Source organism: Panthera tigris, chromosome C1 (genome assembly GCF_018350195.1).
Source record: "Panthera tigris isolate Pti1 chromosome C1, P.tigris_Pti1_mat1.1, whole genome shotgun sequence".
Lineage (NCBI taxonomy): Eukaryota > Metazoa > Chordata > Mammalia > Carnivora > Felidae > Panthera > Panthera tigris.
The window spans coordinates 15,049,392-15,069,303 of record NC_056667.1 but is presented as its reverse complement, the minus strand read 5'-3'; the positions used below and the strand labels follow the sequence as shown (position 1 = coordinate 15,069,303).

The 19,912-nt window shown below is 58.9% G+C and overlaps 2 protein-coding genes and 1 long non-coding RNA gene across 14 annotated transcripts in view; 2 read left to right on the top strand and 1 right to left on the bottom strand.

The window, feature by feature from the left end:
* Positions 1 to 4,103: 4,103 nt before the first annotated feature.
* On the bottom strand, positions 4,104 to 10,263 carry LOC122241289. Of its 4 annotated transcripts, none has more exons than XR_006221339.1 (5): positions 10,164 to 10,263; positions 10,037 to 10,089; positions 9,726 to 9,900; positions 4,659 to 4,852; positions 4,104 to 4,273 (listed from the first exon to the last, which is right to left on the bottom strand). It is a non-coding gene; the product is annotated as an uncharacterized LOC122241289 (long non-coding RNA). The 4 variants fall into 4 exon arrangements; XR_006221338.1 differs by lacking the exon at positions 10,037 to 10,089 and adding an exon at positions 8,791 to 8,862; XR_006221337.1 differs by lacking the exon at positions 10,037 to 10,089 and having other exon boundaries at positions 9,726 to 9,912.
* On the top strand, positions 6,051 to 13,412 carry SH2D5 (SH2 domain containing 5). The gene is made up of 9 exons (XM_007083746.3): positions 6,051 to 6,305; positions 6,657 to 6,737; positions 7,225 to 7,299; positions 8,272 to 8,418; positions 9,678 to 9,926; positions 10,094 to 10,268; positions 10,586 to 10,694; positions 11,193 to 11,352; positions 12,020 to 13,412. Exons 1-9 carry the CDS (start codon positions 6,219 to 6,221, stop codon positions 12,221 to 12,223), a joined length of 1,287 nt encoding a protein of 428 aa, XP_007083808.2. The 5' UTR covers positions 6,051 to 6,218; the 3' UTR covers positions 12,224 to 13,412.
* Positions 13,413 to 15,602: 2,190 nt separating this feature from the next.
* The window catches only part of KIF17 (kinesin family member 17), a 47,656-nt gene continuing 43,346 nt past the window's right edge, over positions 15,603 to 19,912 (top strand). For 5 of the 9 annotated variants that reach the window (XM_042996415.1, XM_042996416.1, XM_042996414.1 and 2 more), the window contains exon 1: positions 15,610 to 15,923. In XM_042996415.1, coding sequence (XP_042852349.1) covers positions 15,693 to 15,923 — 231 coding nt within the window. In that variant the 5' untranslated portion in view covers positions 15,610 to 15,692. Of the gene's footprint in view, positions 15,924 to 19,912 lie in introns of all 9 variants that reach the window. The other 4 variants (XM_042996413.1, XM_042996411.1, XM_042996418.1 and 1 more) reach the window with 3 other exon arrangements.

Below are 19,912 nucleotides of genomic sequence, written 5' to 3'. Positions count from 1 at the left end.
ATGCCTCAGAAGTAATTGTATGCATCAGAAACTTGTGAGAGCCAGTAGTTAAAGACAACTGTGGCTTGTGTTGTTTTCTCTGAAGAGTCCAAGTAGGACTTCGAACCCGGTAATTGATTGGTAAGTCCTCTATTTAAAATTTACATGCCTTTTTTTTTTTTTTATTTAAGAAACCTAGTAAGAATTAACCCTTTAGCTTCTGCCCAACACCAGCTGGTATTAATTATTGAGCATTTCACTTACTGTGGGTCAGGTACTGTGCCAAGCACTTTGCCCAGGAAACTCACTGGAATCCTCACGGCACTATGCGTCAGGCGTTAGTAACACTTGCAGATGAGGCACCCAGGATTACAGGGATTAAGGTGTTTGCCCAAGGTCCCACATCTGGTAAGACAACGTGCCCAAAGTTGGGGCCAAGCCTCTAACCAATACGCCCCAAAGCTGCCTCTGGAAGGGCACGCGGATGTTCTGGGGAGACCAAGGGAATGCCCAGAACAGAGGTGGGGCTCAAACCAGCCTCCTCCTGGAACTCACCTGAGGCTCTCAGCCCCAGACCTTGTTTCTCTGCCTCCTCCGCCTCTGTCCCTTCCTGGGGTGCAGCCTTTGCTCTCCCACTGGACGTGAGCCCCGGTGCCCTTTTTTCTGAAGAGTAAGCACATAGGCAATGTCTGGCGTCTCCTCTCTGCGGTGAAACTCACGTCTCACTTACACCGAAGGCCGGGTTGAATTGGGTTTGCAATTTATTTTTTGGCACCTACAAGGTGCCTGGCCTGACGGGAACGAAAGTGCTTTCCAGTTCAAAGCTCTAGCTGACACTCTGGCTGGATTTGCTCACCCGAAGGACAGGGTCACGGCCCACGTACAGTGACCAAGGTTCACGCTGAACTGGGCAGACTCAACTGATCCTTCTAGGAAACCGGCCCGGCGGGAAAAGGATGAGGCAGAGGATCCGCGATACCCCCTACCATCTGAGGGCGAGGGGGGAAGGGTGCGGCTAGCTGGGTTGCCTCGGCGGAGACCCGGTCCTCGGCGCGTTCACTCACTCACCGAGACAGCAATCACTGAACGGAACAGGCTCTGTCCTGCGCACTGGGGATGGAAGCCCCTTCTCATCAGTGCCGCTTGCACTCTAGTAAGAGGAGTGGGGTGACCAGCAAGAGTTGCGACGGCTCTCCAGGGGTTAGGGGAGTCCCTGGCGGTCTGGGAAGGCTTCCCGGAGGAGGAGCTGCTGGAGCCGCCGCTTGAAGAAGGAGGGGCTAGCTAGGGGGCAGAAAGGGGAGGTGTCTTCAAAGAGGGGAACGGCCGGCGAGGCCCTGGGCACTGAGGGTCCCCAGCCGGAGTAGCGACGCCCTCGGTGGGCAGAGATGACCCCTCAGGCCCTTTAAGGCGGAGCGCCGAGGCGCCGGGGCGAGAGCTGGCGGGGGCGGTGCCTGGGCCCCTCGCGGCCGCTGATTGGGCGGCGCGCTCGACCGGAGCCGCTCGGCGGGCGCCGATTGGTGAGTTAGCGCCGGGCGCCGCCGCCAGGTGATTCGGGTGCTAGTTCCCGCGGCCACGTGGGGGGCGCGCGGGCGGGGGGCGCCGCGGGGCGGGAGGCGGAGACGCGCAGGACGCGCGGGGGGTGCGGCGCGGAGCAGCGGCGACGGCGCTCGAGACGCGGAGGCCGCGGTGAGTGAGCGCAGGGGGGCCGGGCAGGGGCTGGGGCCGGAGGGGTCGGCGGGAGCGGGGTTCGGTCCCCGGCCGCAGAGGTGGGGAGGAGGTCTCGGCTGGGGAGGAGCATCCCGGCCGCTGCCCCGCATCACCGCCACCTCCGCCGTCACCGTCCGTCACCTCTGCCGTCACCCCCGCCGTTCCTCCGCCGGCGTCCTGCCTCGCTCGCCCCTCGGTGGGTCCGGGGAGTTTCTCTGCCCCGGGCCGGGTCCCGTCAGCCCAAAGCCCTGGCCGCAGTCCCCAGGAATGACAGTAAGAGCGGGAAGAATGACCCGCGCTGGGCAGCGCTCTGTGCCTCCCGGGCGCTGGCCCCACTTAATCCTGAAAACAGCACTTTCCGCTCAATGTCGTCTGCTTGGAGCGGCCGTCCCCAACCACCCTGTATGAAATAGCACCCCCCGAACACCCACACCACATATCCTCCCCACCCTACTGTTTTTCTCCAGATCACGTAAGTCCCCTGAAATGTTGCTATCTAGTACCCTCCCCCTCCACCCAGCTTGGGTGTCCCCCCACCACCCGAGGACTGGGACTGTTTTGTTCCTGGCAGGTAGTTGGCTCTTGAAATATTTTCGGAAGGAACAAACAACCCAGGAGACAGCTGCTCTTATTATCCCCACTTTACGGTTGAGGAAATGGAGGCTGGGAGGTTAAGTGGCTTGCCCAAGGTCATACCAGCCTCCTGGACCTCACACTCTGTGATGCTGATCTTGACCTCTGGCTGCTTGGTCCAGTCCCCTCCCACCCGGAGGCCAAGGGTAGGTGAGGGTGGCACGAGGAGTGTGCTGGGGCAGGGAGGCTCTTTTGTGCAGCTGAGCCAAAGATAGTGGAGGTGAGGCAGGTGACCGGAGGGGCTCTGGCAGCCCCAGACCATCTGGGCAGGGAGGCAGTCAGACAGAGAACGCAGCCGCTTTGCTGATTAAGATCAGCCCCTAGCACCTGAGGTGCTCCGGGCAGCTGGATAGACTGGGACTCACCAAACTCGAATGTGGACACCTTGCTTACTGGGGAGGGGAGTCTGAGGACAGTGCCGTGGCCTAGGGGAAGAGCCCTCAGAGACCCAGACTTGCTTCCCAACCCCCCCCCCTTATGCTGTGTGACCTTTGGCAAGTGGCTTCACCCCTCTGAACTACCCTTTGCTAAGCCCAGACTCCAGGCTGAGCGGTCTCCCAAGATGCTGTAAAGGTGGGCCCCGCCATGACTCAACTCAGCTGTGATGCGGTGCAGTAGAGGGCTTCTGTCCTTGCCCTTCTTTTTTTTTTTTTAATTTTTTTTTTTAACGTTTATTTATTTTTGAGACAGAGAGAGACAGAGCATGAACGGGGGAGGGTCAGAGAGAGAGGGAGACACAGAATCTGAAACAGGCTCCAGGCTCTGAGCAGTCAGCACAGAGCCCGACGCGGGGGCTCGAACTCACAGACCGCGAGATCATGACCTGAGCCAAAGTCGGCCGCTTAACCGACTGAGCCACCCAGGCGCCCCTGTCCTTGCCCTTCGACACAGATCAACCCATCCAGTGTCCTGTCTCTAAGCAGGGCCACCTGGAAAACCTCAGAGGAGCAAGAGAAGAGCCCCAGCCTCATTCCAAAGGTGTCCCCCTAGAAAGGTGCTGACCCAACCAGTCTCCTGTGTAAAACCTTGGAAAAACAGTTGTGTTCCAAAGCGATGAGTGGGTGTTTGTGCCCAGAATGAGTAAGCAGGTCTGTCTCCCGGGGTTGGGGTGAGCCTGGTACCCTCACTGGTCCCTTGGGCAGCCCCCAACTCCAGGCTTGGGGCTGAAATGCACTGAGAGGGAGGTTTGGGAGGGAGGGAGAGGAAGAGACAAACTTCCAGTTTCCTGGGGAATGGGGGGGTGGGGTGGGTGGGGGAGGATCCAGAGATGGTAGGTGGTGGGGCGCCCCCACCTCCACCATCCGGACAGTGGAGTGTCCCCAAGCAAGCTGCTGCTCTGGATCTGGAGGGAGGAGGCCGCTTGCAGCCCTAGACACAGTTGTCTCGGCATGTGTGAGAGCGAATGTGAGTGTGCCTGCGGACCCATGTGGCTCTTGGCTGTCTTACACCCTTAGTGTCTGAGGGGCTGTGTCAGCACAGGAAGGGTGGGAAATGTGCTCCTGATCTCTCCCTGCTCCCATCCCTCCTTTGTCTCTCATTTTGTCCTCTCATCTCCATTCGCACTTCCACTGGCTGCCCTGTATCTCCTCTTGTCTCCCTTTTGCCCCATTTGGTTTTTGGCCTTTGCCTCCTCTCTTTCCCACTGCCTGCGGGTCCAGGGCATCCCAGCCCATGATGTGATAATGAGGGCAAAAGGCGAGGTCACTGGAAGCCCCAGCTTTATACCTGGCATGGCGGCCACATAGCTTTTGTGCCAGTTACACATCTAATTTTGTTGTATTTAAACATCAAATGGAGGATAGGTGATGGACATGATGTGAAGAACGGTCAGGATCACAAAGTGGGTGTGAGACCAGAAAAGCAGGAGGGGAGAGAGTACAGGAGGGAGGAACCAGGAAGGCATCAAGGGGAGCACGCAGCCTTTATTTCTGGCTCTTCTGGTGCTGGCGACTCACTGAAAGTAAAGTAGTAGGTTGCTCTCAGAATGTACTGGAAGGCTGCTGCTGCCCCCACCCTCGCTGAGCCTGGGGCTGAAGGTCTGGGCAGGCAGAGGTAGGTGCGGTTCCTGGGCTCTTGGCCTTGGGAGTGTCAGTTTCTAAGCACCTGTCTGAAGGTGGGTGGAGCCTAAGTGGGACACGCCCATTTCCTGCCGGGGCGGGGCCCTGATGCCACCTGCTTTCTCAGGAATCTTTGCTCTCCTTCTGACTTGCTCTCCTAGACTGGGAGGTCTTCTAGTCCTTCAGTGTAAGTAAGGAGGGCACTGGAAGTGGTCAGACCTCTCTGTCCTCCCAAGCTCCCTCCCGAACAGCAGACTTTGGGGTCCCCCATCCTCTCTGTACCTGTTCAGTGTCGCTCCCTGCCCAGATGGCATCATGCTGGGTGCCTGCTCCTCCATTCAGGTCTTGCCTCCTCACATTATCCCAGGTTTGGGGATGAGGAAATGGAGGCTCAGAGAGGTGGGGCAGCTTGCCCAGACCCACACAGCATCTGGACACAGGTCTCTCTGATCCTAAGTGCAGTGATTAGAAGTAGTCTGGGGAGACAGAGCCAGGCAGGATGGGGGAGGGAGGTGGGAGGGTCTGAGTTGGCCCCAGCAAAAACTAAGGGAGAGAGTCATTGGGGACCCATGCAGAGGCAGTCAGCCATTCTTTCTCGAGAAGCCTTGACTCCTCATTCACTGTGTACCAGCAATGGTCATGAGCTCTCGGGGGAGTGAGCACTCTCCTGGTCCTTGAGGACAGTCTAAGTAAGGGAGGTTTCCTTCTCTCCACTGGTGGCTCTGGGAGAGGGGCCCCAGGAAAGACCAAAACCTGGGCTGGATTGGGGGACAGGGCCCCCTGGGGGCTTCAGGCAGCGGCTGGAGTCTGGCTGGCCGAATGGGCCAGGGCCTGTGGAGCACATCCCCGCCTCTGCAGCTCCGGCCATCCAGCTCATGGGTCACTCCCATAGATCACAGAGCTCTTGCCTTGCAACTTGCTATAGCTCCCCACTGCCCGCGGGGCACAGCCTACATTCCTGTGGTGTGACATTCAAGGCTGATGCCGACCTGGCTCTGGCCCACTCTTCTGGTAAGGTCTGCCCATCCTGTGACTCTGCAGACTGTTCTGGCGGCTGTCATACCCCTCCTCTCAGGTGGTGTCTTCCCAGTGTGCCCCACCTGCTCCTGGCACTTTGTACAGGCTGGTTACAGGACCCTGGACAGGGCAGGCCCGGCCCAGAGCACAGAGATGTCTGTGTTTGACCCAGGGTGTGGCCTGCCACACCCCTACCTTTGGCTCTTTTCCCAAAGCTCACTCCTCAGTGAGGCCTTCCTGGCTGCAGCCAACCCCTAACTTGCATATCATAGCCTCCTCTCTGCTTTATCATGGTCTGGCATATGGCATATCTTTTTTTTTCTTAACTCTTCTAAAGTTTATTAGAGCATGGGCACATGCATGAGTAGGTGAGGGGCAGAGAGAGAGGGACAGAGAGAGAGAATCCCATGCAGGCTCCATGAGGTCAGTGCGGAGCTCGACTTGGGGCTTGAACCCACAAACTGTGACATTATGACCTGGGCCGAAACCAAGAGTCAGACGGGCGAGCCACCGAGCCACCCAGGCACCCCTAGCAAATTCCTTCTCCTATTGATTGATGAGTTCGCTTTCTTTCACACGAGAATGTGGGCTCCCCGAGGCAGGAGGGAGTCGGTCATTTTGTTCTGGGCTGTGTGTTCCCTGTGTCCCCAGTGCCCTGGATGCTGCCTGGCACACGGCAAGTGCACCGGAAGGATTTGTGAGGTGCAGGAGATCCCTGGCCTCTGAGGGGAGCAGCGTGGCTCCGGAACGTGGGAACCGTCCCTTCTCCCCTGCCCTCTGCTGCCTCCTCCCCTGTGGAGCTCGAAGCTGGGCACCCTGGGGGCCATGCAGAAGGCCGGGGCAGGAGGCCGGAGAGCCTCTGACTGCGGCCCAGCCCCTCACCGGCCCAGGTGCATCACCAAGTTCGCCCAGGTGGGTGGGGCCGCCCCCACGGGGTGCGCTCTGGTGCGTGGTGACTGAGTGGCGGGTCATGGGGAGTGGGGAGGAGCCATTTCTGTGTCTTCCCTCCCTGACCCGGGCTCCAGAATGTGTGTGTGTGCACAGGTGAGGAGACGGGGCCTCAGAGGGGCAAAGCGGCTCGGGCAAAGCCACCTGCTGGGAAGCGGGAGAGCCTACTAGGCCCGAGCACAGTGCTCTGTCACTATCCACCGCTTCCCCCACAGAGCAGAGAGTGTGTTGGTAGGAGGGAGGGATTTGGAAGAGGGGATCAGGAGCCATGGAACTGCCTTGCCTCCCTCCCGCCCTCACCACACCCCCAAGCAGTATGTGGGTTCCTTCCCTGTGGACGACCTGGACCCCCAGGAGAGCGTGTGGCTGGTTCAACAACAGCTGTGGGCACTGAAGGTAGGGAGCTGGGGAGGGCACATCCCGGGCAGGGAATCACAGCCTTGGAATGTCAGGCTGGAATGGCCCCGAGACCATCTGATCCAACCCCCCAGTCACAGATGGAGCAAATGAGGCCCTGGGAGGGGTGACACCAAAGCCATTCTGAGAAGCGGGCCCAGCGAGGGCCATACCCAGGCTCCTATAGCCGTGTCCCTTATGCCCGGGGACCCCTTCCCTTGGGCAGTCGTGACCTGTGTCCCATGGGTGGAAGCCATAGATGGGACGTGTGGGGGATGGTCATAACATGGCCAGCTATGGCCCTCCTGGGGGTGGTCTGCCAGGAGCCATCCACGCTTCCCCAGCTCTTGAGGCATCCACCGCTCAGTCCCTTGGCAGCTGGGGAGGGGTTGGCTGACCAGCCTGTGGTGACTGATGCTGAGGCTGGGCGGGACAAGGCAGGGCCTGGGAGGTAATGCCTGCACCCATCCAACTCTCTCCTGCCTAGGATTGTCCCAGACGCCGGGCTGTCATCCTGAAATTCAGCCTTCAGGGCCTCAAGATCTACAGCGGGGAGGGTGAGGTAGGAGCCCGTGTGGGTGCAGGTGAGGACTGGACGGGACAAGTGTCCTCCTCCCTCAGAATGCGCCTGGCCCTGCGCCACCCCTGGAGCCTCCCCACCACCCCAGCCTGCTCTGGGCCTTTGAACCTTCTGTCTCTGAGGGCCCTGCCCTCTGGCAAGCTCTCCAGAATGTCCGGGGATTAACTCCTGGCCTGAGCGTCAGGACAGTCAGCCCCAGCTTTTTGCAGGTCCCCGGGCCTCTGTGTAAGTCTGTGCAGAGTTGGCCGGTGGGCTGTGGCCAGACTCAGACTGGAGGCCAGTTGGGAGCCCCTGCTTGGTCGCTGACCCTCCTCCCGGTGCAAGGCCAGCGTGTGTTGAACGCTCACCTCGTGCCAGACTGTGTAGCCCACAACCCCCGGGCCACTCTCCTAAGACTGTGGTGCAGATCGTGTCCCAGACGTGTGCATCACAGGGGCCCTGGGGTCAGGTCCTGTGCCATGTGCGTGAGGTCTCACTGACCCCCACCCACAACCCCATCAGAGGGAGGTACTGTCTCCCCTTAACAATTGTCACAAGGGCTCAGAGGGCTGTGCTTACCTGCCCACGGCACACAGAGTGGGGCAGAGCCAGGATTCAAACCTTGGTCACCTGACTCCAGAGACCAGGGGTGCGACCCCAGGGCCTGCTGCCACTGCCTTCCTCCGTGACCCTGCAGACCGTGAATACTTCGGCCCTCAGTTCCACAGCATGGGGGTGACGATCCCAACCAGCAGGCTGGCAGTGGGGAGTAAGGGGCCAAGCCCAGTGGCCATGTGAAGGACGAGGGTTCCCCTTTGAAGCAGGGTTTGGGCAGGCCTGGGAGGAGAGAAGAGCTCCTCCCCCGGGAGCTGGTGGACCCTAAGCTGGAGAGCAGGCCCGGGAGGCCAGCCGGCAGGTGTGTGGGGCCCACGGGTGGTGGGACTGAGGGAGGCTGTCCCGCCCCCTCCTTCGCAGGTGCTCCTGATGGCTCATGCTCTGAGGCGCGTGCTCTACTCTACCTGGTGCCCAGCTGACTGCCAGTTTGCCTTCATGGCCCGAAACCCCCAGAGCCCACCCAGCAAGCTCTTCTGCCACCTCTTTGTAGGCAACCAGCCCGGAGAGGTATCTGGGGCCTGGGGCAGGGGAACCATCACTGAGGGTGGGGTTGGGGGCTGTGCTGTGCGTCAGCAGGGCCTCCAGGGGACCGAGGCCTCCGAGGGCTTAGTCAAGCTGGCCCGAGCCCCCTCCAGGCAGGCACTCCTTGTCACACCTGCTCCTTCTGTGGCTCTGCCCCACCGGGGACGCCACAAAAGCAAGTTAGCGGCCTCAGCATTCCCGGGGCCTGGAAGTGGGTGTCAGGACACGTGCTTAGAAATTGGATGGTCACACTGCCAGGCCTTTGCTCATGCTGTTCTCTCTGCCTGGAATTCCCTTCCCCTTCTGGCAAATTCCAGCTTGCCCTTCAAGGCTAGTCCCTGTATCTGTGAAGCCCACCTGGAGTCCTCTAGACCACTCTTCCCTTCTGAGGTCTTGTGACATGAGCCGCGCTGTAGCATTGGTCTGTCCCTGATGACAGACAGGGGAATTCTGTGAGAGCAGAAACTGGGTCCAGGTCATGAACCGCTCTAGTGCTTGGCCCCTCGGAGCTAGAGGGTGAGCGGACAGATCCTGGAAGTCAAAGCTAGTGTGATGGCCGTGAACCACAGAGCCTTGACGGCCAAGTGTTCGGCAAGCGGAGGCTGGCTTGGCTCCATCCAGCAATGATTTGCCATCACCCCTGTGTCTCCAGCTCTGTGCTGGCTGCTGGAATGACAGGTGGCTGAGACACTGCCCTTGATCTTCCGGAGCTCACGGTTCCAATATGTTGGAGCTAGATAATGTGTGTGGTGGGTAGAATGTACTGGCCCCAGAGCAGTGGGCCCATGCTGGGGGCTTTCTGTGCTCCATTTCACTAAAGGAGCACAGGGAAGTGGAGATAAGGAGACTGAGGCACGGAAGTGCCATGCTCTGCCTAGAGTCACAGAGCAGCCCCTACATGACAGAGCCAGGATTGGATCCCAGGTTGTGTGACTGGAGGGCCTGGGCTCTTAGCCACTGCTCTAAGAGGGTACTGACACAGGGTGTACCTAGGGGATAGGAGTGCATTTAGCCTGTGTATTCCCAGCTCCAGGCATGATGTCTGGAACAAAACAGATGCCCAGTATTTGTTAATAAAGGAGGGTGGTAGGGGGGACTGCATGGTGAAGTTTTGGGGGATAAGTAGGAGTTTTCCCAGGAAGAATGCAGAAGAGGATCCCCAGTCAAGGGGCTACCTGCACTGATGCCTAAGGGGTTCCTCGGGAAACCTGCCCCAACTGAGTCAACCCCTTCCCCCTCCCTAGGTCCAGATCCTGCACCTGCTGCTCTGCCGTTCCTTCCAGCTTGCTTACCTCTTGCAGCACCCTGAGGAGCGGGCACAGCCTGAGCCCTGCCTGGCGTCTGCAGGAGACATGCCCCTGAAGCCACTGTCCAGCCCGGGGGGCCCCCCTGGCCTTGTACGGGAACCCTTCAGCCGCGATCAGCTTTCACAGAACGTTCATGCATTGGTCTCCTTCCGGCGGCTTCCTGCAGAGGGGCCTGTGGGCAGTGGGGTATGCGGCACCCCAGCCAGGGAGCGGGCAGTGGACAGGGGACCTGGGCGAGGGTTAGGGGGTCATAGGAGGGGAGTGCTGGACTTGAGTGGGAGGGGGCTTTGCCTGACCTGACGTGGCTGGGCCTGAGTCTGCCTGCCCGTTGTCGGCCCCTCTTGGTGCCCTAGAAGGAGCTGCCAGAGTCAGAAGGCCGTGGGGGCACCCGCCATGCCCGCCTGGGGAATCCCTACTGCTCACCCACACTGGTGCGCAAGAAGGCCATTCGCAGCAAGGTGATCCGCTCCGGGGCTTACCGAGGCTGCACCTACGAGACTCAGCTGCAGCTGTCAGCTCGGGAGGCCTGTGAGTTGCAAAGAGCTCGCCTGCCCCAAGGTAGCAGGGGCGCAGGCCTGAGTGCGCCCTTGTGAATCAGAGAGGCTGGGCCTGTGTGTGGTTATGTGCGTGTCCACGGGAGTTTGCATGTCGGTCTGCATGCTTGGGGGGCTCGCATAGGTGATGGTACAGCTGTGGGTGTGCTTCAGCTGGTGAGTGGGTGTGAGTGGGGTGTGCCTTGTGCGGATGTGTCTTTGCTGGGGGAGTCTTGGTGAGGAGACGAGCGTGGGGGTGTGGGGTCTGTTGTGGGCTGGGCCTCTTCCTCTGACCCCGGCTGGTCTCCATAGTCCCTGCTGCGTGGGAAGCGTGGCCCCGGGGGCCTGGTGGTCCCTCGTGCCTGGTGGAGAGTGAGGGCAGTCTGACGGAGAACATCTGGGCCTTTGCTGGCATCTCCAGGTAGGAGGGGCCTGGCCTGGCCGGATGCCCAGCCCCTGGGGTGGGCAGAGGAATGGATTGTGGGCTCCCTCAGGGCCCTGACATGTGCACATTTCTGTACAAGGGCAGAGCCATCCTGACCTTGGTGGCCTCAGGCCAACGACTTCACCCTACTGGGCCTCAAGTGTCTCAAATGTAAAGTGGGAATAGTAAGAGGACCTTCATCACAGGTCTGTGGAGAGGATCAGATGGGATAACTCAGGTCAAGCTGTCAGCACCTGGCCTGTCACAGGGCAGCGGCTTCCTAACCATCAGCTCTTCAAAACTCTCCCGGTTGGGCCTTGAAGCGGTCAGCAGCTAGGGACCCCTCAGAAGCCTCTTAGGATGGGAGTCTAAAAGCTTCCTTTTGTGGAGGGCCCACTACTCTGGGTCAAGCATGGTTTCCAGTTACGCCATTGCCCCGGGGAGCGACCTGAGGCCGGGGCTCCCGTCTTCAGCCTCTCCCTCCTGCCCTCCCAGGCCCAGTGCCCTGGCCCTGTTGCGGAGAGACGTCCTTGGGGCCTTCCTGCTGTGGCCTGAGCCGGGCGCCAGTGGCCAGTGGTGCCTGTCGGTGCGGACACAATGCGGCGTGGTGCCCCACCAGGTCTTCCGGAACCACCTGGGCCGCTACTGCGTGGAGGTGAGTGTGGGGCAGCCTGCTCGGCCCGGTCCCTCAGGCCCCACCCTTTCTAGCCGCGGAGCCCCCTCGCCTCATCACGGTACCCCATTGGCTCTCTCTGGCCACACCCCTTATTTAACTCTCCATCTTGCCCTGCTGGCCCCGCCCTCAGGCCCCGCTTGGCCCCACCTCTCTCTACCGCCCCGCCCTCAGGCCCCTCTCTCCGGAGTGGCCTTTTGGAAGAGACCTCCAGTGTAGAGGCTTGGGCCCCATTCCTATAGGGATGCTGGCTTTTAAAAGTGGCTTTCCCACACAACCTAGCCCATTTTTTTTTTTTTTTAGCAGAGCTGGAAACTGATTCAGAGAGGGCAGGGGCTAGTCTAAGCTCACCCAGCCCCTGGGCTTCTAGGTCTGGAGTCTTGACCTGACCACAGGTTTCCAGGGACTGGGTGTATGCCCTTATCACCAGCTGGATGGCTCAGTCCTGTCCAGGCTGGCAAGAGAGAAAGAGAGGAGACGGTGTCTGGCTCTGCCGTGAGCGGGACAGTGACCTCTCTGGGCTTGAATTTCCTCCCTTCTGGAGGAATCCAGAAGGATTCTGGCAGGATCCCCTGTGAAGGGGTGGTTGGTGTCCAGAGCGGAGCCATGGGGAGACAGGGAGCTGGAGCTTCGGCCTTTTCCTCCTTAGCACCTGCCTGCCGAGTTCGCCAACCTGGAGGCCCTGGTGGAACACCATGCTGGGACGGGGCGAAGCTTCTTCTGCTCCCTCAACATGGGCCGCCTGAATCCTGGCTATGAGGAGCAGGACTGGGGGTCCGAGGGCAGACCCCCCCGGACACTGCGGCCCCTTGGCCATGCCAAGTCCGAGGCAGAGCTGCAGGGCCTGGGCTAGGAGGCTGGGCCCTATGCCCACTGGCCCTGCCTCACCCTGGCTCCTGGGCCTCAGCGGGCCGCCCTGCCCTCTGCCACCCTGCTGGTCACCAGTTCCATCCAGTCACTCTGCCCCTTGGACCAGTCTTCCGTCACTTCACTGCCTGTGGTGGGGGTGGGGAGCCCTGGCACTGGGGATTGCCCATGGCTTCTCGTAGGACGTGACCGCTGAGACTGCAGGAGGGGCAGGTGGAGCTCCAGGCTTCTGTTAACTTGCTAGGTGACTTTGGATGCTTGTCTCTAGGCTTCACCTTACTCCTCGGAGGGGAGCCTTCTGAGGTGGGCAGGAAGGTGTGCTCACCAGGGACATGGCCTCCTAAGGCGGCCAGGCCTTGTGGCCCTGACTGGGAGTCTCCCAAGGGCACCTGACTGAGGTTGCCAGCCATGTAAGGGAGAGGTGTCTGGGGAGGCAGGAGCGAGTCCTCACTGTGGGCAAAGACCTGGGGGCAAGCCACTCTGTCCATGAGGGAAACAGGACTTGGAGGAGCTAGTGGGCATGGCGTCTGGGCTGAGCTACACCCAGGCTGACAGAGAGAGCATGCCTGTTTCTGACATCATTTGAGATTAAGGCAGTCTCCCTTGAGTGTTGAGAAATGAGGGTTAAGGGGGCGTAGGATGGCAGAATGGACGAAGAGCCTTGCCCCCCAAGCCCAGGCGGACACCTGTGTGCAGAAGGGATGTGAACCAGCAGACAGGGCAAAGAACCTCTGTGTTGCTTAGAAAGGCTGGTTGGTCTCCACTCAAAACCACAGGGTTGTGATTCCTGCCTTCTGTGGAGGGATGCCCCGTCTCACCCCTCCCCAACAACCCCAAGAACCACCAAGACGCGCGCGTGCACACACACACACCGCACACACACCGCACACGCTGGCTCGTTTCCTTTGTCCGTTTGACTGGCAGGGGCCAGCAGTGAGCCGCAGGAGTACTGGGGTGACCGGGGCTCTATTCAACTTATTCTGCAGGCCATTCTGGGTCTAGCGGCTGCCTGGGAAGCCACCTGGTTTTGGTCCACTTCCCATAACGTGGCGCTGGCTGGCTCTGGTTGTCAGGGGCTACCTCACCAGCCCAAGCCCCCTGGGGCTGGGTCACAGTACAGCCATCCAAAGGTAGAACTGATGTGGACCCTGCCGGGGGGGGGGGGGGGGGGTGGGCGTTGGCCTCAGCAGGGAGTGGGAGTACAGAGAAATGATTCTGCTCTAAGGCAATAGCCCTGAAGTGACTGACAGATCCAGGTGCCCCCCCGCCCCCCTTTAGAGGCAAGCTTGACGGACAGACATGAATACCAAATTATTTAGGGAGCAAGTTTACTTCGTATGAACTTCTCTATTCCTGAGGCAGAGGCTTAGTCACGAATGTGGGGGCTGCCCTCCCCCATCTGGGAGTGGGATGTGACTGTTCAGTGCCTTGAAAATGACAGATTTCTGACTCCTGGAAGGGAGAGGGCGGCCCTGACGGAAGAGAAAAAAGGGAGGACCCTCGGAAAGTCAGGCCTGGTGTTCCCAGCTTACAATCTCCTGCCCAGGAAGTGGTCTTGTCAAAAGGGATAAAAGGGATGGGAGGAAGCTGTCCTTTGGGGGTTCTTTTCACTGGCACCACAGCACTGATTTTATACTGAATGTGAGTGGGGCTCATCATACAGCCATTTCCACCAGGGACTGCCACCGGAACCCACGGTCCCCTGGTCTCTAGTGGGAGGCGTGGTCTCACATTTCACTGGCAAGAAAAGGCGTTTGCCGATAGGGTGTTCAGGCTTGCAGCACCAGAGGCACATGTTTAAGAAGACCTGGTGACTGGCCCAGGCTTAGGACCAAGCTTAGCTCTACAAGAGATGGGTTTTGTTGCACAAATCATCCATGTGGACAAGGTATCAGGAATGTTCTCAAAGCACTTTAACATTCCCTTGCACAGCATTCATCACGTGGTATAAACAGCAAGTTTCTTGACCCATGTGTGCAGACGCTTCAGTGTCTTAAATCATAAGTCAGCTTTCTCTTTGTTCCAACCAGCACCACCTGGGTAGCCAGCTCTCCCTTACTGCGTGGACTTGAAACAAATAAAATGCATTTCTTCGGATTGTCTAGTACAGACTTTTCCTTTGAAAGGCAAGGTCTCTGTCCAGTTTGCCTGTCTTGGTTTGCCAACCATACCTTCAGCTGGTGCTGAATGGTGAACCAGACGGAGATCTTGTCCTCCCCGGCGGGGGTGGGGGTGGGGCGGGGGGAGGGGCTCAGGGTGTCCTGAAGGGATAGGGTAGGTAGCTTTATTCAAATCGTGTCTCCAGTTAAAACCTTCAGTGGGTACATCCCACAGAAAAATGACAGCCCGTTATTCTGGCTGGAGGGACTTGTACAGAGCCAGCGGATATGGTCCTGGCACCCTCTCCAGCCAAAAGATTTTGTCTCTCAAAAATGGTTTTGTTTTGTGTGTTTTTAAAAATATTTTTTTATGCTTATTTTTGAGAGAGTGCGAGTGGGTTAGGGGCAGAGAGAGAGGGAGACACAGAATGCGAAGCAGGCTCCAGGCTCTGAGCTGTCAGCACAGAGCCTGACGCCGGGCTCGAATTCACCAACCCTGAGATCATGACCAGAGCATGACCAGAGCCTGAGACACCCAGGCGCCCCTTTTTTTTGTGTTTTTAAGCTGGGTCTTAGAAAAAACTAGGGCAGCATTAGAAGGAAGCTTTGCTCTGTCGGAGGCCGTAACAGGCTTTGGGCGGCCCTCTCCTGAGTCAGTAGAGGGATGTGGATAGAAGACCGCAAGGTCCTTGTCCCCTTTCTCGGTAGGTCTCTAGTCCCCGCATAAGGCCCCGCCTCCTGTATCTCTCTCGAGGCGGAGTCAAGCCTGGCCTCCTTGCCCTAGCTGGGCAACCTCGGACAAGTTGCTTAACCTCTCTGAACTGGGCGGTGGGGATCAGAGGAGAGAGCGGACTTGAAGCCCTGGTAAGAAGCGGGCAGACGCTCCAGCAAAGCGGGCCGCCTGGACCCGCCTGCAGCTAGGAGATGCTCCTGCAACGAGGCGCCGCCCCGGGAGCCCGCGGCTGTGACGCCACGGGTGTTGCCCGGCAACCGCGAAAGCCGCGGCGGAGCGCGTGCCAGCGGGCGGCCGGGGCGGTTCCGGGGCTCAGGTCCTGTGGCGGCGCCTGCAGCGCGGATCCCCCACTTCCCTCTCCCCGGGCCGGGCCTCAGGGACGGACGAACCCTGGCGCGGGAGGAGGCGGCGGCCCGGCTCCGGTCCTGCGACCCCCGCACCGCCCCTCTCCTTCTCCCAGGGTGCCCCCCGAGGAGTCCCGGCCCCCCGCCGCGGCCCCGCCCCTGCCGCGAGGCCCCGCCCCCCGCGACCGGCGCTGGCCCCGCCCCGCGGCCCGGGCCGTCGAGCGTCCCAGCCGTGCGGCTCACGTCGCGCCGCGCCGGGGGGCCTCCAGCCGCGGGGCCATGGCCTCGGAGTCGGTGAAGGTGGTGGTGCGCTGCCGCCCCATGAATCAGCGGGAGCGGGAGCTGAACTGCCAGCCCGTGGTGACGGTGGACTCCGCGCGCGGCCAGTGCTTCATCCAGAACCCGGGCGCTGCCGACGAGCCCCCCAAGCAGTTCACCTTCGACGGCGCCTACCACATGGACCACTTCACCGAGCAGATCTACAACGAGATCGCCTACCCGCTGGTGGAGGTGAGGGCGCCCGGGAGGCCGCCTCCGAGGACCGGCCAGGCAGGGCTGGGGGCCACGCCAGGGGTCCTGAGCGGATGGCACTGTACCCAGAGCTGGGCGGGAACTAGCTTCCGGAGGAGCGTGGGTGGGCACCAGCAGGTTGGGCTGAAGTCTTTTGTCTAGGCAGGACACGGCTGGGACCCACCTCCAGCCCCCACGCCCGGGTCTCCACCGTCTGCAACGCCAAAGCACGTCCTCACCTCCACCCCTTCCAGTCCCCTGCCCACAACTGCTCCAGTCCCCAAGACCTTCCACCCCCCAGCCCTCCACCGTCATCTGAGAACTTGAGGCCTTCTCTCAATGCTCTAGCCGCTGCCCCCAGCCGCCGCCACCTCCTCCTGCTCCCAGGCCATGGCCTCTGCTTCCTCCCCTCAGCATTCAGAATCCCCTGTCATCCTCCCTGAGTCAAGCCTGCGGGGGAGACCGCCGCTTCCCTCCTGCCTTAGTCTTGGAGGAATGGAACCCCATTACCTTTGGTCTAACCTACCATTTTCTCCAGCAACAGTTTGTCACCCTTAATAGGGCTTTTGCTTTCCAGAGCACTCACACCAGGTAGCTGGCACATTTGGGACATAGGGAGACTGAGGCCCAGAGGAGGGAAACTTGCCCAGGCTCCGATGGTGGGTTTCTAGCAGAGGAGTGGCTGAAACTCTGCCTCATGCCTTCTGGCCAAGGGCTCTTCCTTTCTACCAACGCCTCCCCACCTGTTCACCGCTCAGCGGATCACTAGTTTAAGTGAGATGTCACAGATTGTCCCACGAAAAATGGAAGTTTGGGAAATGCTGCGTTCGGCCTCCCTGGTGTGAAGCTTCACAAGGCACATCATGACACCTGAGCTCTGGGGAGTCTTGCAGCAAAGGAACTGGTTTGACTTACTGAACCCAGCGTTTCCCAAATGCATTTTAGGACCCTTTTTGCTTTCACTGGCAGGCCAGTCACCATCCTCCAGAGCACCTCCTTTGGTGGCCCCATCTCTTCTGTGAAGGCTCAGTCAAAGCCCTTGGCAGGGCTGAAGAACTCCCCGGTGGTCAGGGCCTGATGGAGGTGATGCCCCGGGGGACGAGGGCAGCTCTCCCCAGGTTGCGTTCCCAAACTCTGGGATGGCCAGGCTGTCCTGCTGTCCTGTACTCCCAGGCTAGAAGGGACCTGAGGGGTTGTCTGGTCCACCCCACCTCCCCACTGAGTCCCTGAATGACCAGCCAGTGGCAAGGGCTCACTCTTCCCCAAACAGCCCCTTTCCCCTTTGCCGCTTGGCTCCTAGAAGACCATTCTGCACGGTGAGCCAGAGTCATCTTCCCTGAAGCTTTCAGCCACCTGCCCTGGCTCCGTTCCTGAGGCCCACGACCACCTCTGCTCCCTTGTCCAAGATTGGCCCCTTAGAGATCTGAGGAGTCCAAGATTGAGTCCTTCTTGGCCTTGCTCGTGGGTCCCTGCCTCATCTTGGAAGTAATCCCCTGAGGCAGCCCCCCTTGTCAGGGTCCCCAGGAAGCCCCAGCCTGGAGTGGGGGATGCTAAGGACACAGTGGCTCTATCAGATTCCTTCTGTAGCTCTCCCTACTGTCCTGAGTTCCCCCACTACTTGGGATTCTCTGCCAGGACCTGCCTCTGGACATCACGCAGAGCTTCAGGCTCAACACGACATACATTCATTTTCATTCATCCATCCATTCAGCTGGCAAATAGCATCTCCATGCCAGGCTCGTCCTTGGTTTGGGGAGCACAGCCCTAAAGAAGACCTGGGCTCTGCCCTCAGTGAGGCCACGGTCAGGGAAAGGGACAGCTAAGCTAATAGCTACGGTCCAAGGTGATGAGTGGGAGGAGAAGCCTGGGGGACTTTGGCAACATAGAGAACCTGGCCTTGGAGGGCATGGGAAAGGAGGGGGAAGGCTGGGAGGGCTTCCTGGAAGTGGTGAGATCTAAATTGAGACCTGAAGGATGAGAAGAGTAGGTCAGGCAAGAAGGTGGTGGAAAGGGCCTTCCAGGTGGAGCCCAGCATTTGATTCTCACAAGACTCTGGATGCATGTAGAGCTGGTGTCCTCATTCCTGGTGGGGAAACTGAGGCTGGGAGTATCACAGAATGAGTGTTTTTTTTTTAAGTTTTTAAAATTTATTTTGAGAGAGAGAACGAGTACGGGGGGAGAGGCAGAGAGAGAGAGAGAGGGAGAGAATCCCAAGCAGGCTCCACTCTGTCAACTCGGAGCCTAACTCAGGGCTTGATCTCATGAACTGTGAGATCGTGACCTGAGCCAAGATCAAGAGTCAGATGCTTAACCTACTGGGCCACCCAGGCTCCCCAAGGGGCTGTTTTGATACCCACACAGTACCTGGTCCCCGTGCTGCATTTTGCTGCCTTCCATTAAATGAGCAGTGCACACAGCAGAGGCAAAGCCCAGCTCAGGGGGCTCTGAGCCGGGAGCACTGCACCATTAGGGGCTGTGTGCTGTGTGCCCCGCGGGGCTCTGACCCAGGTCCCGAGCTCTCCCAGGGCTTCTGTTAACTTCCACGGGGCCTCCTGCCCAGGCCCTGGCCTTTGGGTCCTATTGCACAGCCTTCCTGTTCTCTTCTTTCCTGCTTCTCCTGCACTTAAATCTAGTCCCTATTCCTGATCTTCTCTGTCACTGGGTGACCTCTTTGGCTCTCCTGGGTGCTGTCCACCCCAGACCCACCCCTTCTGCCCATTCGCATTCTCGCCGGAGCTACTCCCCTCCACGTGTGTCTGGCCTGCTGCCTGGTCTGTGGGCTCTTTCCCAGCCGGTGGCTTTGCCATCTGCCCCTTCTTCCCACTGAACACCCATGGCCTTTGAGTCACCTCTAATGAGCCGCCCCCAACCCACCCACAGGCCAGGTACCACGGCTTCTACCACGCCCAGTCGTCAATACAGTAAAAGCCATAGCATTCGGTCCCTCGATGGGACATTCAGCAGTGTTTTGGGGAAGGGGCGGAAGGGGAACATGAGGCAACTTAGGACAGACGTTTTTCTTATTTCAATTGCAATAGTTCTGTGTTTAATGTGACGTAGGAAAGATGCTTAGCGCATCCAGCCTGTAATGCAGTTTCATAGGGATTCTTGTTGAGCATGTGAGCAAGTGAGAAGGAGTCAGTTAGCAGTTGGTTTCCTGAGAGTCAACTTGTAAGTAGCAGAACAGGGTGACGTGCAGAAGCCTGGGTGGAAGGACAGAGCGGCCGACATGCAGGACCCGTTCTCAGTGCAAGCCCATCCCTTGTGGATCTGGAGGTATCCCTAGATGGGTGAAACCTTTTTGAAATCTTATGTTTTGCCTTAAAAATGTATGTAAAATTGTTTTCTTTTAATTCTTTTATTGTTTATTTTTGAGAGAGACAGAGCGCAAGCTGGGGAGGGGCAGAGAGAGAGGGAGACACGGAATCCGAAGCAGCCTCCAGGCTTTGAGCTGCCAGCACAGGGCCGACACAGGGCTCGAACCCACGAACCGCGAACCATGAGATCATGACCTGAGCTGAAGTCGGACACTTAACTGACTGAGCCACCCAGGTGCCCCTGAAGTTGTTTTCTACTTCGCTCCAGAACAGTGCTGTTCTGTAGACCTCCTACAGTGGTGGAAATATTCTGTTTCCAGGCTGTCCAAGTAGGTACCGCTGGCCGTATGTGGCAAGTAAGCACTTGAAATGAGGCTACTGCTACTGAGGAAACTGAATTTTACTTTTGTTTAAAGTCCAGTTAAATTTAACTAACTCAGTGGCTAGTGGCCCCCACGTTGGACAACACTCTTGAGCAATGATTTCTAAAACACACATAATGTGGGCCACATACATCATTTGAGTTTTCCAGTAGCCACATTTTATTTATTTATTTTTTTTTTTTTAATTTTTTTTTTTAACGTTTATTTATTTTTGAGAGAGAGAGAGACAGAGCATGAACGGGGGAGGGTCAGAGAGAGAGGGAGACACAGAATCCGAAACAGGCTTCAG

Excerpts from the sequence above, each read along its gene's own strand:
- SH2D5 (XM_007083746.3), top strand. The coding sequence starts at position 6,219 with ATGCAGAAGGCCGGGGCAGGAGGCCGGAGAGCCTCTGACTGCGGCCCA. Across the intron at positions 7,300-8,271 it reads TCTACAGCGGGGAGGGTGAG|GTGCTCCTGATGGCTCATGC; the intron begins GTAGGAGCCCGT and ends CCTCCTTCGCAG. Across the intron at positions 10,695-11,192 it reads GCCTTTGCTGGCATCTCCAG|GCCCAGTGCCCTGGCCCTGT; the intron begins GTAGGAGGGGCC and ends CTGCCCTCCCAG.